Here is a 15,694-nt window from a genome sequence, read left to right as displayed (position 1 = left end):
AGATTGAAAATATTAGAGGGATAATCAGCATAGCAGTCTCCAGGAGAAGGCAGAAGACAATGAGATCCTGAGGCTACCTTTGTATTAGGGAGGGGAGGAGAAAGGTGTGTGTCTTGAGGGGAGGAGGTTGATGTTTCCTTCTGCTGTCTTCTGTTTTCCCTGTGAAGTTAGAGATGAGGCTGTCTGCACAGAATTGTGTAGGACGTGATGTGTTCAAAGTAAAGAGTGGAGAAGGTTTGAAATAGACAATGGAGAATGGGAAAGCCAACCATGAAAATATAAAATGATCTCTGGGCTGCATTGAGAACATGTTTTTTTTACATTGTGTGTGGTTTTTCTCCAGTGATGTTTAGCAGTGTAGCATTGGGTCAGGGAAGGGGGTTAGTGCTTTAATGCAGGACTGGAGTCTTTCAGCCTAAGATGATAGACAAGAAGGGGAGGGAGTGGAGAAAATATGTAAAAGAGTGGACCATGAAGTTGAAGTAGAACATGGATAGGAGATTAATTCTGTATAGTACTGATCCATTGGGAACCCAAATTCTCTTGAGTCATCATAGTGGAATCTCACTACAGTATCATGTCCTTTTGCAACAAGATAGAATTTCTGTGCAAGTTTACTTGCTGTACTAGTTTAGCTGTAATGTAGTCCAGATTTTACTTGGTACCAATGTAGTCCTAAACATCGTTCAATTAAGCTACAATCTCAGTAAATATATAATTTGTAGAATTTGTGAATGTGGTTTTTAAAAATGCTTAAATCTGACATTTTGATACAGTGTGAAACTGCAGCACAACAGGAATTTGCTGAAGAACTTCAAAAGCGAGAACGTTTTTTAGTTGAAAGAGAACAACTGCTTTTCAGACATGAAACTGCTTTGAGTAAAATTAAAGGTGTCGAAGAAGAGGTTCTTACAAGATTTCAGATTATAAAGGAGGTAACCAGCATTTGATTTTAGAGTAATATAATTTTTTTCCTCTTAATTTAGATTTACTAGTTATTAGCATTTTGCCACATTTGCTTTATTTCTCCTCCTGCCCCATTTTTTTCCTGAACCATTTGAAAGTAACTTGTAAAAATCATGACATAACACCCCTAAATGCTTCCTTAGTGTTATGAATCCTTATTTTTAGGAGAGACATTCTCCACACCATTATCATATTTGAAAATTAATGCTAATTAAATAATTTAACAATATATTCAATATATTCATTTCCCATTCATTCATTTTCCCAATTGGTCCCTGAAATGTCTTCCATTGCTTTTTTGTATTATTTTCTGATCAAGGAACTAGACAAAATTCATACCTTATATTTGATTTTTGTATCTTTTTTGGTTTCTTTGAATCTAGAGTATCAAGTTCACCATTTTTGTTTTTTGTAAGACTTTTCTTTGAAGACTCTGGGCCAGCAGTCTTATGGAGTATGTCATAGTCTGTATTTGCCTGATTATTTCCTAACAGTTATGTGCAGATTAAATATTTTTGTCAAGAATGTTATATAGGTAGAATGGGATCCTTCTTTGTTTCATATTGAGGATGTTACTGTAGGTGTAACTCACATAGGGTAAAATTCATTCTGTTTGTTTTGAAAAAATGTAATACAGTCTTCTGATCACCACCATAATTAAGATAAAGAATAATTCCAGCACCCTGAAAACCTCCTTGTGCTCCTTTGCGATTATCTCTTTCCCCATCCTCTGCCCCTGGCAGCTACTGGTCTGTTTTTGTCTCTGTAGTTCTGCCTTTCCCAGAATGTCATGTAAAGAGAATCATTTCATGACTTTTCTTCATCTTTGGTTTTCAGCACTGATTTAATTATGATGTATCTCCTTGTGCTTTTCTTTGACTTTATCCTTTTTTGAGGTTCACCAAATATCTTGAATTTGTAAATTTGTCTTTCACCAAATTGGGAATTTTTCAACTAATATTTCTTTGTAATTTTTTCTGTTCCAGTTGCTTTCTCCTCTCCTTCTGGGTCTCCAGTGACTCACGTTAGGTCTTTTGCTATTATCCCACAGATTTCTGAGGCTCTGTCCCTTTTTCCTCATCTTTTTCTTCTGTATTCTTCAGATTTGATGTCTATTGCTCGATCTACTTTCATTTCTATGTTGCTGCTGAGCTCATCTAGTGACTTTTTTTATTTCTGGTACTTTAAAGTTCAAAAATTTCCAATTGTGTTCTTTTTAAACTATTTTTAATTTTTATCATGAGAATTTCTTTCCACTTGCATTCATTTGCATCTACTTCAAATTAATATAGTTTAATTCATTTAAGGAATTAATTTAGTTCCTTCATTTGCTATAGAAACTTGCTTGTTCTAATACATCATGAATAAATTGCGAGTAAAAAGTGAAAGAAACTACAAGTATTCACACTAAATCTAAAAGGTGCTATCTCATTTAAATGTAATTAGAGGGGAAATTGATTTGAATCATTTATAAAACTAATTAAGGAAAGTCAAATAGTTTGGGGTTCAGAGAAATTTTATTATGTATTTAAATTTTTTGAGATGTAAAAACAATTTTAGCTACTTTATGAGAACAGGAAATTAGTTCTATCTATGGAATATTGTGCTGCTTCTACTCCTTGCGGGTAACTAAAACGTTAAATTTTAATTTATAAAGCTATGAATAACTTTCTTAAGGAGGATGAGAAATCCTTCATTGTTTTATCTTTCCATGATGTAAGATAGAAATTATTTTAGTGAGTTTCTGAGCAGAAGCAGAAAATAGCCTTATTGCTACTTAATTTGTATAGTACGTCTTTTTGGGGGTTTTTTTGAGGAAGATTAGCCCTGAGCTAACTACTGCCAGTCCTCCTCTTTTTGCTGAGGAAGACTGGCCCTGAGTTAACATCCGTGCCCATCTTCCTCTACTTTATATGTGGGATGCCTGCCACAGCATGGCGTGCCAAGTGGTGCCACGTCTGCACCCAGGATCCAAACCAGCGAACCCTGGGCCGCCAAGAAGCGGAACGTGTGCTGAGCTGGCCCCATATAGCACGTTTAAATAGGTGTTTAACAAATACTTCTTTTTGGTTATGACTTTGGTTGATTACACAGTTTTTATAACTTGCAGTATTAGACATGTATACTTAAATGCACTGATTAAAGTCCTTGTAATTCAAGGAGTTCTAATTTTTAATTAATTTATGTTCAGTGGCATTATTGACATTTGGAATCCTTACCTAATTTTCAGATCAGATTTTTTTCCCTCTTAGCAACACGATGCAGAAGTTGAGCACTTAACTGAAGTTCTTAAGGAAAGAAATAAAGAAAGCAAGAGGCTAAGGTCCTCTTTTGATGCGTTGAAAGAATTGAATGATAACTTGAAAAAACAGGTAAGACCTGTTTTAATATATATTAGTTTACAAGACATTGTTAGAACTGTATAGCTTTTATTTAACAAATTGTAAGTCAAAATCCTAGAACACAGTCTAGCTAGAGAAATTTTTGATTTATTTGTTAGCTTTGTTATAAAGTACTTCCAAATATAAATAAAGTATTCCTAAGGTCTTTGTTTCTCATCTGGCAACCAGCTGAGATGTTGGACAATTTGAAATTGTTTTACAAACAAGCAAAAGATAAAACAGGATATCCTGGGGACTTTTAGGTATTGATTTCTAGCTATAATACTTCTCCTTGTAAATGCTGTTACATGCCACTGCTTATTTAATGTTTGTTTATTTTTCTGAGTATCTGTTCTATGCTAGGCACTGTCCTAGAAGAAAGCCTTCACGTTGCTCATAGTCTCAGGAGTATAGATTGGTATCATATTGCAGTGCAATTTTTCATTTATACAAATGGTATAATTTAGGACAATACTTAATAGTACTACAGTTGCATAACTGAAATATTTTTGTGAGTTCTATCTTCTTTCTTTTTTTTCCTTTACTTTCCTTTGCCAGCTTTTGACTGAAAGATGTGAAAGTGGAGGAATATGTTGAAGAGGGGAAGAAGAATGATTATGTGTATATTTGTGTGGGGAGAAGTAGATGAGCAGAAATTGGGGTAAACCCAGTCACTTTAAAAATTGAAGCATGGGCTGGAAAACTTTATGGATTCTAGACTGTAATTAAACTCAAACTCTCAGAGATAATCTGCCTCCTGGAATTCCTCAGCTAGCTGTGTGTTCTTCTGTTTCTGCTTTTGATTTCCTGTAGTCACTACTTGTTATAACCTTTCTCCTTGGCAGTGATAACTAGGTACTCTATTTCTCACTTAATTTAATTCTTTGGCTTCCCTGAATTCATTTGTGGCCTCCTACAATTGGAATATGACTTTGACTTACTTTTGTCTGAAAGGCAGCTTTATCCCTGGAAAGATTTCTTTTTCCCTTCACAATATTAATATACCACCCTTTTTTGAGAAGGGCTTCTTTTAGTTGCTAACATAGGTACATTGTTAACTATACCTATCTCTTAGGTTTATGTAATGCTTAATAGTTTTGCATGTGTTTGCATGAGTGTGTGGTGATTGAAGTGGCTATGTGCATTAGTAAGTGATTGCGCCTATTGATAATTGGATTTATGATCCAAACTGAAGGAGCTTGGGAGAAGCTCTTTGGTACCAAGTGTCAGAAAGCTTTTTTATGGTTACTTTGTTTAGTGTAGATCAGGGGTCAGCAAATTTTTCCTGTTGAGGACCAGATAGTAAATATTTGGGGCTCTGTGGGCCATATTGTCTCTGTCACAATGACTCAACTCTGCTATCATAGTGCAAAAGCAGCTATAGGCAATAAGTAAGTGAATGAATATGGCTGTGTTCTAATAAGACCTTATAAAAATAGGCAGTGGTCAGGTTTGGCCTACAGGCCATAATTTGCCAACTTCTGGCATGACAAATGATACATACTTTGAAATTTCTATTTAGCAAAAATAAATTTAAAAAAAATAAATTATTTTTGTGACTGACTTATATAGTAATTTATGATAGCACTGGATATAAATAAACTTCCTGTAATAATAGTAACATTTCCCATTAAGTCTTGCCAAGCTGAGGAGACAAGGATTAATGTCCAAGACTCATTGAGGATGAGAGTCCCAGTGAACACCCCAGGCTCTCAGTTGAAAGCAGTAGGGTTGCTCCCTAGGAAAAGGTGAATTAGAAGTAGATAGAACCCTCCTCAAACTGAAACCTGGCCTTGACTGATCTCAGTTCCTGATCAGATTAAGGTGATCAGTCCTCATTTTAAATACGTACCAGAAGAAAGGATGAGCCCTCTCTGAAAAAAGATATTACAAGTATAAAAATTATAGTTTTTCTGTCATTCTATATAAAATTAAGCATATTTAAAAAAAAAATCACATGACTAAATATAAAGAGGAAAAACCCCAGACAACATGATCATACCTGCAGGTGATTCAGATATTAGAGTTAATAGGCAATGACTAAAATAATTGTTAATATGTTCAAGAAAGTAAGGAAAAAGATTGAGAACTTTATTAGAGAATTAGAATCTAGAAAAAGGAATTAAATTGAAATTCTGAAATTGAAAAATATGCTTAATTGAATTTCAAAACTCTGAATGAGTTTAACAACAGATGAGACACAGCAGAAGACAGGATTAGTGAACTGGAAAATAGTTTCATAAAAAAATCTTTGAATGAAAACATCGAGTGGAGAAGAATGAAAAACTCATAAAAGAGACATGTAGGAGATAGATAAAAAGTTTTAACGTGGGGGTTACAAAAAGATTTAATAGGTCAAAAACAAAATATGTGAAGAGATAATGGTCAAGAATTTTGCAAAACTGGTGAAAAATGCTAATCTACAGATTTAAGAACTTATGTTAACTCTAAGCATGATAAATATTGAGGAAAACCATACATAGGCACACTGTTTTAAGACTGCTGAAAACTTTAGTTAAAGATAAAATCTTAAAAGTGGTCAGAGAAAAATAAGACAGCTTGCCTTCAAAGAAGGAACAAGTAGGACTCATAGCTGACTTTAAAGGAGGAGTATCATGTACCTTAAACATAAATAGAAAAAGGAAGAAAAACTGTCCTTGTTGTATGAGGCCAGCATAACCTTGAAACTAAACCTGTCAGGAACGTTACAAGAGAAGAAAAATGCAAACCAGTCTTTCGTGGATATAGATGCAAAAATTTTATTTTACTTTATTTTAGAGGAAGATTAGCCCTGAGCTAACTACTGCCAGTCCTCCTCTTTTTGCTGAGGAAGACTGGCCCTGAGCTAACATCCATGCCCATCTTCCTCTACTTTATACATGGGATGCCTACCACAGCCTGGCTTTTTGCCAAGCGGTGCCATGTCTACACCCAGGATCCAAACCGGCGAACCCCAGGCCGCCGAGAAGTGGAATGTGCGAACTTAACTGCTGCGCCACTGGGCCGGCCCCAGATGCAAAAATTTTAAATATCAGTGAATTGAATCCAGTGATACATAAAAAGGACAATACAACTAAGTGGATTTAGTCCAGGAATACAAAGGTAGTTATCATTTGAAATTTAACATGTTATCTGATAAGAGGAGAAAAATCATAATTTTGTGGATATAAAATTCAGCACCAACTCATGATAATAACTAGCAATTGAAGAGAACTTCTTAATTCTGATAGAGTTGTTGCTGCCATTGAATCGATTGTGACTCCTATCAACCCTGTGGACAGCAGAGCAGAACCCTGCTCGGTCTTTTTGTGCCATCCTCTCGCCTTCTGGCACTGTATCAGACAATGCTCCGCTGCTATTCATAGGGTTTTCATGGCCAGTTTTTCAGAAGTAGGTGGCCAGGTCCTTCTTTCTAGTCTGTCTTAGTCTGGAAGCTCCTCTAAAGTCTGTCTGCCTATGGGTGACGCTGCTGGTATTTGAAATCCTGGTGGCATAGTTTTCAGCATCACGGCAACATGCAGCCACCATGGTATGACAACTGATTGATAGTATGGTTTCCTGACTAGGAAGCAAACCCAGGCTGAGGTAGTGAGAGTGATGAATCTTAACCACTAGACCACCAGGGCTGGCTTTTAATAGAATATCTACAAAAACAAAAACTACCCCTCAGTGTCTACAAAAAAAAAATCCAAAATCAAAATCATACTTAATATAAGTCATTGGAATCTTTTCCCTCTGAGATCAGAACAAAATAAACGTGCTTACTGTTACTATTTCCATTGAACATTGTACTGAAAGTGCTAGTCAATGTACTAAGGGAAAAAAAGAGAAAGTAAGGATTGGAAGGGAAGAAAGAATTATCCACAATGACATGCTTATGTACCTATGTATGTAGGTATCCAAACAAGTACACAGACAAGTTATTAGAATTAAGCCAATTTAGGAGAATCTTTGGATATAAGTTCAGTATACAGAAATTAAGTGTATTTCTGTACACCAACAAGAATGAAATAGTAAATATTATTTACTGAGAGACACCATAGGTAGTGACATCAAAAAACATTAGCTATCCAGGAATAAATCTAAAGAAAGATGTGCAAAATGTAGATTGAAAAGTACAAAACATTATTAAAAGAAAATAAAGAAAACCTAAATAAATTAAAGGATATGTTATGTTTATGGATGAGAAGACTCAATATTGTAAAGATGTCAGTTCCTCCCAAATTAATATATACATTTAATCCAATCCCATTAGTTTATTATACTGCATACTTAAATCGTTTGTATGCTTTTCTGTTACTACATCATAGTTAAATAAAAAGTTCAATTAAAAGACGTTTCCCATTAAAATGTGTGCTTGTAAGATTTCAGGAGACTTGCAAATTTTTCGTAGAGTGAAGTAAACTTCCTTAGGTACCATTAATGTTTTAGAGACAAATGATGATTTTAGCTGTGATCTTTAATCATGAATGCTACCTCTGTTTTGTTACATCGCTTGGTTATACAGACTAGATAAGATAGATTATGTGGGAAAGCTTTAGTATGAAATCAGCTTAAGGTTTATATTGAAATATCTAACATTTTCCTGCTTTAGTTAAATGAAGTAAATGAAGAAAACAGGAAGATGGAGATTCAGGCTAAAAGAGTTCAGGCTCGTTTAGATAATTTACAGGTAAGTTGCCTGCTCTTCTCTTGCAATTCAAGTGAATTTTAAAATGATTTCCTTTGGATTTTCTCACTTTTAATATAATTGTTCTTTAATTCATGGATATGTCCTGTTGCAGAGGAAATATGAGTTTATGACCATACAGAGATTGAAAGGAAGTTCCCATGCTGCTCATGAAATGAAAAGTTTAAAACAAGAAAAAGTACTAGTTTCAAAAACTTATAAGGTATGATATGATTGAAAATTTCTGCAATGGAAAGCCAGGAAATTTTCTCTTTGTTCTTTAATCTTTTTCTTACATTTAGCAAACATTATTTTTGGTATGAAAAGATTAACCATAATAATTCCTTTACAGAGATATATCTGCATAATATTTCAAATTTGCAAAAGCAAAACAATATTTCAGCAGTATTTCAGGCACAGTAACACTATCACAGGAACTTAAGCTTAACAACAGCTTCCTCGTTCATTGTGTTTTGAGATTCCACAAGCCTTCAGTGTTACTTTTCTATCAAGACAACAATCCTTCCCATTCATTCATTCACTTTTTTTCCCTAAGATTTTTCTACTTTGAGGTATATCACATACAGGAACATAGTGCACAGCTCCTTAAGGGTACAGTCTGATCAGTTTTGACAAATGCCTACAACTCATGTAACCTACAACTATGAAGAACATTTCCATCATCCTAGAAGCTTCCCTCATGTCACTTCCCAGTTCTTTCCTGCAGCAAGTAGTTGTTGATCTGATTTCTATTACCATAAATTAATTTTGCCTATTTTAGAACTTTGGTCAATGGAGTTTTACGGTGTGTACTCATTTGTGAATGGCTTATTTTGTTCCTTGTAATGTTGAGTGCATCAGTAGTTTGCTCCTCTTAGTATAAATATATATTGTATAAATATATCACGGTTTATCGATACTTCTATTGATAGACACCTGGGCTTTTTCTAGTTTTTGTCTATTATGAATAAACCTGCTAATAATGTTTGTATGCAAGGCTTTTTGTGGACATCTGTTTTCATTTCTTTTAAAAACAGAACCATGCTATCTGCTTAATGTTACCTTTGTATTAATTTGCTTTTTTTTTAAAGATTGGCACCTGGGCTAACAACTGTTGCCAGTCTTTTTTTTTTTTTTTTCTGCTTTATTTGCCAAACCACCCCCGGTACATAGTTGTATATCTTAGTTGCAGGTGCTTCTAGTTGTGGTATGTGGGACCCCGCCTCAACGTGGCCTGACCAGTGGTGCCATGTCTGCGCCCAGTCTCCGAACCCTGGGCCGCCGCAGCAGAGCACGCAAACTTAACCACTCAGCCATGGAGCCGGCCCCTGTATTAATTTGCTTTTATATTTCTCTGTCTTTTCAGATTTTTAAAAAACTAATTAAACCTAGCATAGTTCCCTGCTTAAGGTAGATGTGTGATAAATGTTCAATTAAATTGATTAAAAGTGGTTTGAAGGCTGACTAAAATCAGTCGAACTGAATTTATAAATTTTTTTTGGCATTTTGTTCTTATTTTTTTCCCTCCCATTTTGGTAGACTCTCAGAGAACAGGATTTCCAGGAAAAAATTTTCATATTCTCTTTATAGAATGTTATAATGTAAAGACAAAGAAAGAAACAACTTCTTTGGGAAGAAGAAAATATGAAATTCCATAGTGGAAATTGTTCAGCTTTTGAAACCTTTAAATTTGTTAAAATCTTTTCGTTATGTTGCTTCATGCTCTGGAGTTGAGGCCAATTTTACTCTTCTGTGTTATCAAACTTAGAAAAAGAATTTTTGTGGAAATTCTCAATTTTAGTAATACGGTGAAGTTCTTTCAATTTCTTTATTGTGGTGGGTTTTCTCCCCTTCTCTCAGCCAGTATTTAACATGTTTCTAATATTAATTGGAGATACTTGATTTGAAACATCTTTCGTTTGGAAATGCTTTTGTCATTCAATATATATTTTAGTGAAGTGGTTTAGGTAAATTATTCTATAATCACTTACCAAATTTAAAGCTTGCTTTTGAAGTTTTATAGGATTGTGAACTGAAATAAAGGTTTGATTTAATTTTTTACATATAGGTACCACTTAATGCACAAATTTATGAACTTTTAACTGTCTTCATGGACTGGATTTCAGATCACCACCTTAGCAAATTGAAAAATGAAGAATATGGAATTGATGGTGGAAAACCAGTAATCAAATTTGCTTCTCAGAGAAATGATATTCAGGAGAAGTGTGTGAAGGTTTGTTTTCTAATTGAAATATGTTACTCAGTAGACATGAAGATTAAAAAAAGAAAGCCTATGGTGCATTTTACAAGAGAAAAAAATATTGAAAGTATTTTTGATGGAAAATTGACCATACCAATAGTCATTTCCAAAAAGATTTATTTTAGACTTAATTAAAGTTAATTCATACTTAGATTTTTCTTAACTTGATGGGGATCAGAAATTAAAAACCTGTTGGGGCCAGCCTGGTGGCGCGGCAGTTAAGTGCTCATGTTCTGTTTTGGCGGCCAGGGGTTTGCTGGTTCAGATCCCGGGTGCGGACATGGCACCGCTTGGCACGCCATGCTGTGGTAGGCCTCCTAACACATAAAGTGTAGGAAGGGCATGGATGTTAGCTCAGGGCCAGCCTTCCCCAGCAAAAAGAGGAGGGTTGGCAGTAGATAGTTAGCTCAGGGCTAATCTTCCTCAAAAGGAAAAAAACCCTACTCCTAAAAGGGCAAAATAATTGTGTATTAGAATTATGCAAATAATCAGTTGATTTGAACAATTCCTGTCACACATCAGTTTAGAATTCAAATCCCACTAAAATAATTTTACTTTGCCTTTTTCACAAAGGGATAAAAAGTCTGTTTTCAAGGGATTTCTTATTAACAAAGAGAAATGACTATTTTCTTAAATTACAGACATTAATTTGTATATTGGTACTCATGATTTCTGGTTAGTATAAATGGTCATTAGAGATTGACAGTTATATGTCACAAGAAATACATTAAAACTTTGACGAGTAGACGTGTAAAATTGTTTCATTTAATGTTTTCAGAAACAGTTTCATGATTATTAAATACAGGCTAGGGTTTCTTTTTAGGAAATTATTTCCGGTTTTCATCTTCACTTAAAATGTTTCTTCTAAATGCCTTTTGTGCTAGGCAGAATAATGGCCCCCAAGATGTTCATATCCTAATTCCTGGAACCTGTCAATACATTATGTTACATGGCAAGTTAAGGTTCCTAATTAGCTGACCTTCAAATAGAGATTAAGATTATCTGGGTGAGCCCAGTAATCACAGGAGCTCTTTAAACCAGACAAAACAGGCAGAAGAGTAGGTCATGGAGTCAACCCATCCTTGCTGGCTTTGAAGATAGAGAAAGAGGGCCATTAACCAAGGAATGTGGGTAATTTCTAGAAGCTAGGAATTATCTTCAGCTGACAGTCAGTTAGGAAACAGAGATCTCAGTCCTACAACTACAAGGTAGTGAATGCTGCCAACAACTTGAATGAGCAAAAAAGTAGATTCTCCCCTAGCCTCCAGAAAGGAACACAGCCCTGCTGACACCTTGATTTTAGCTGGTTGAGACTCATATCAGACTTCTGACCTAGAGAACTGTAAGAGAATAAATTTGTGTTCTTTAAACCAGTAAGGTTATGGTAATTTGTTATGGGAGCAATAGGAAACAAATACACCTTTGTTTAGAACTTTTTCTCTTTTAGCACCTATGTCGCCTATTCGCTCTATATTTAGCCTTACTTTAGAAGTAGCTGTTAATTAGGAGGACCTGCAGTATTAAAGTTCTGTAGAGAAATTCCATTTGTTAGAACTGGATGTGATAGGGCAGTCTTAAGATATTAAGGCTAAAAAATGACAATTTTAACAAATGGAATATGGATCATGTAATATTCTGTTTTTATATCAGATTAATGGCATAAGAGGAGAATATTTAGCACATGTTTGGCACAGGATTCTTTTTAATCATCCTTAAAGGATTTTTTGACTTATTGGGGACTAATTTTTGTTGAGCCTAGATCCTTAACTGAAATATTGTTTTCAATTTATGGTTACTAATACATCAAAAAATGTAAAGTAATCTTAAAGCTTTTGAATAGCCTTCTTAACAGAATAAGAGAAGGATAAATAGTACCAAATTAATGAATTACATAATTGTATATTCTTGTGGCCAATACAAGCAAGTATTCAGGTTTTGTTAGGAATGTGTACAATTTGTGCTTTAAAAATAACGCAGTCTTTTTTAAAAGGCTTTTTTGTTAACAGCATTATTGCATGAACCCCTTTGATGATCACTGTATTTATTTTAAAAATATTGGTGTAGCTCAAAATATTTTTGCACAATAGTCTCTTCACAAATTACCTTTGGAAACTTCTGACACTTTTTGTTGTATATTTTATCACAATTGTGACCCATTAACATTTTAGGATCGTTAATATTTAAAAACACAAGAAGCCATTGGGAACTAAATATGGTATATTAGGTAGATGACCAAACTGGGTATACCTTATAAAACTGATTTTCTTGTATGACTCAAAAACAGATAGATGGAATGTTTTCAAAGTAATTGAGAAAAAAGTAATTCAGTAAAACCTGCACTGGAATCTGCTAAGATGTGTTACAACTGATGGTGGAAAAAATATCTGTAGAAGATTGATGTCAACAACATGCAGACTAGGTAGGAAGCAGAAGCACCAGGCCCTTGTTCCCCCATGGAGATGTTGAGTTAACAACAGTGTACAGACGAAAACATGTTTCTGAGAATTCTGGAGACCAGTTGAGAAGCTGCAGCACCCAGGCCAACACGTAACCAGGAAGAGACTCCATCCAAAGGGATATGAAAGCTTCTGGAATTTTGAATGCCTGTGCCCCTTCCAGCATAGCATGGTGCAGTCAGGAGGAAACAGTCCTACACCATGGCTCCACCTTTGGTGCTGAAACACAAGTGGACTGTGTGTCCAACATTTTAGCCTGTTGGGCTGGCTGCAGGACTGTTTTCTGTTTCGCCTGACAAACACTGTGGCATAGTTTGGAAACCACGGAAAATAGATGTGAGTGCTGCAGTATATTTGAGCTGCATATATCTGCACTTCCACAGGCCGATGCCACAGGGAGAAAGAGATTATGGGCTCCTGAGAAGAAGTGGGCAAACCACGTTGGAAATTAAGACAGTTAAAAGCACATGCAAGCCCAGAGAAGACACATCCATAGAAAAGAGGTCCTAGAACCACTAGCAGGGCTGATTGGTGAAGGTCTTCACTTGCGCGAAACCAGGCATAAAATCATGAAGGTGATTTTTTTTTTTCAAATGCCCATATCAAAACAAGATCACAAAGCATACAAAGAAATAGGGACAATCAGAGGAACAGAACAGAGCTCCAGAAACAGACCATAAAGAAACGCAGATCTCTTAACTTCCAGATAAAGAATTTTAAAACTCTCTTAAAGATGCCCAGTAAGCTAAAAGAGAACACAAATACACAACTAAGCAAAATCAGGAAAATGATGCATGAGCAAATGGAAAATACCACCAAAAAAAAATATATAAGAACCAAACTCTAGAGCTGAAGAATACAGTAATTGAACTGAAAAATTCATTAGAGAGGCTCACAGCAGACTTGATCAGGCAGAAGAAAGAATCAGCAAAGATGAAGACAGGTTATTTGAAGTCATCAAGTCAGAGGAGCAAAAAGACAAAAAGAATGAAGAAAAGTGAAGAGAGACTAAGGAACTTACGGGATATTGTCACGTGTCCTAAATAGACTAGTATACACACTATGGGAGACCCAGAAAGAGAAGAGAGAGAAAGAGGCAGAGAGATTTTTAAAATAAATAATACCTGATAACTTCCCAAATCTGAGGGACTTAGTGATTTACGTACAAATTCAAGAACCTCAACAACCTCCAAACAGAATAAACCCAAAAGGACCCACCCTGAGACAAATTATAATGAAATCTTTGAAAGTCAAAGACAGAGTCTTGAAATCAGCAAGGGAGGAGCAACTTTTCACGTACAAGTGAGCTTCTATGAGAATATAAGTGGATTTCTCAACAGAAACGTTGTAGTCCTGAAGGTAATAGGATGATATATACAAAGTGCTGAAAGAAAAAACCACTAACCAAGAATACAGTATCTGGCAAAACTGTCCTTCAAAAATGAAGGCGAAATTAAGACTTTTCCAGATAAACAAAAATTTAGGGAGTGCATTATTATTAGACCTTCCCTACCAGAAATACCAAAGGGAGTCCTTCAAATTTAAATGAAAGGACACTAGACAACAACATTAAGCCATATGAAAATAGGAAGTTTTCTGTTAAAGGGAAATACATGGACAAGTATAGTAACCTGTATTGTAATTTTGGTGCATAAATCCACTTTTAATTCTTGTATAGAACTTAAATGACAAAAGCATAAAAAATAACTAAATGTATGTTAATGGGTTATACAATGTATAGAGATGTAGTTTGTGACATCAATAATATAAGCGGAGTGATGGAGCTGTAAAGGATTAGGGTTCTGGCTTATGACTAAAGTTTAGTTTTTATCACTTTCAAATAGTTTCTTTAGAGTTTAAGATGTTTTATGTAATTGTATTGTTAACCACAAACAAAATATCTAGAGTATACACAAAAGGAAGTGAGAAGCAAAGCATGTGACTACCAAAACAGTCAATGGAATGTAACAGCAGGTGGTAAGAGAAAAAAGGAGGGGCAAAAAAGCTACAAAACATACAGAATAGAATTAACAAAATGGAAATAGCAAGTCATTTCTTATTAGTAATTACTTTAAATGTAAATAGATTAAACCTCCCAATTGAAAGGCATAAGATTGAATGGATTTAAAAAACCCATCAAACTATTTGTTGTCAACAAGAGACTCACTGTAAATCTAAGCATACATATAGGCTGGAAGTGGAAAGGATAGAAAAAGATATTCCATGCAAATAATAACCAAAAGAGAGTAGGGGTGGTTCAAACAAAATATCAGACAAAATAAACTTTAAATCAAAAACTGTTACAAGAGATAACAAAGAAGGACACTCTATAATGAGAAAAGGATCAATTTGCCAAGAAGATATAACAATGATAAGTATTTATCCATAAAACATCAGAATTCCTGAGTGTAGAAAGCAACTGTTGACAGAATTGAAGGGAGAAATAAATAGCAGTGCATGTGAGGTTGCTACTAGTAAGACTTCAGTACCCCACATTCAGTAATGGATACATCATCCAGACAGAAGGTCATAAATGAAATAGAGGACTTGAGGAATACTATAGACCAGTTGGAACTGAAAGACATATACAGAACATTCCACCCAACCACAGCAGAATATACATTCTTCTCAAGGGCACATGGCGTATTCTTCAGGATAGACTATATGTTAGGCCACAAGACAAGTCTTAGAAAATTTAGAGACTAATATTATACACGGTATCTTTTCTGATCCCAATGAAATGAAACTAGAAATCAATAGCAAAAGGAAAACTGGACAGTACACATATATGTAGAAAATACCACACTCTTAAAAACCAGTAGGTCAAAGAATAAATCAAGAAGGAAATTAGAAAATACTTTGAGGTAAATGAAAATAAAAACATACCAAAACTTAGGGTATGCAGCTAAAGCAGTACTAAGAGGGAAATTTATAGCTTACATTAAAAAGGAAGAAGGATCTT

General features: G+C 34.9%; 1 protein-coding gene across 36 annotated transcripts in view; it reads left to right on the top strand.

The window, feature by feature from the left end:
* CCDC138 (coiled-coil domain containing 138) overlaps window positions 1-15,694 on the top strand; it is a 74,441-nt gene that overhangs the window by 10,309 nt on the left and 48,438 nt on the right. For 28 of the 36 annotated variants that reach the window (XR_011525868.1, XR_011525871.1, XR_011525870.1 and 25 more), the window contains 5 exons: window positions 777-935; window positions 3,219-3,338; window positions 7,942-8,019; window positions 8,132-8,239; window positions 10,085-10,249. Coding sequence is in view for 32 of the 36 variants with exons in the window: in XM_008507144.2 (XP_008505366.2) it covers window positions 777-935; window positions 3,219-3,338; window positions 7,942-8,019; window positions 8,132-8,239; window positions 10,085-10,249 (630 nt within the window). In the remaining 4 variants the exon portion in view is untranslated. Of the gene's footprint in view, window positions 1-776; window positions 936-3,218; window positions 3,339-3,915; window positions 4,009-7,941; window positions 8,020-8,131; window positions 8,240-10,084; window positions 10,250-15,694 lie in introns of those variants that run through there. The other 8 variants (XM_070571960.1, XM_070571949.1, XM_070571948.1 and 5 more) reach the window with 3 other exon arrangements.

The sequence above is a fragment of the Equus przewalskii genome, chromosome 14, assembly GCF_037783145.1.
Source record: "Equus przewalskii isolate Varuska chromosome 14, EquPr2, whole genome shotgun sequence".
Lineage (NCBI taxonomy): Eukaryota > Metazoa > Chordata > Mammalia > Perissodactyla > Equidae > Equus > Equus przewalskii.
This window is presented reverse-complemented; position numbering and strand designations above follow the sequence as displayed.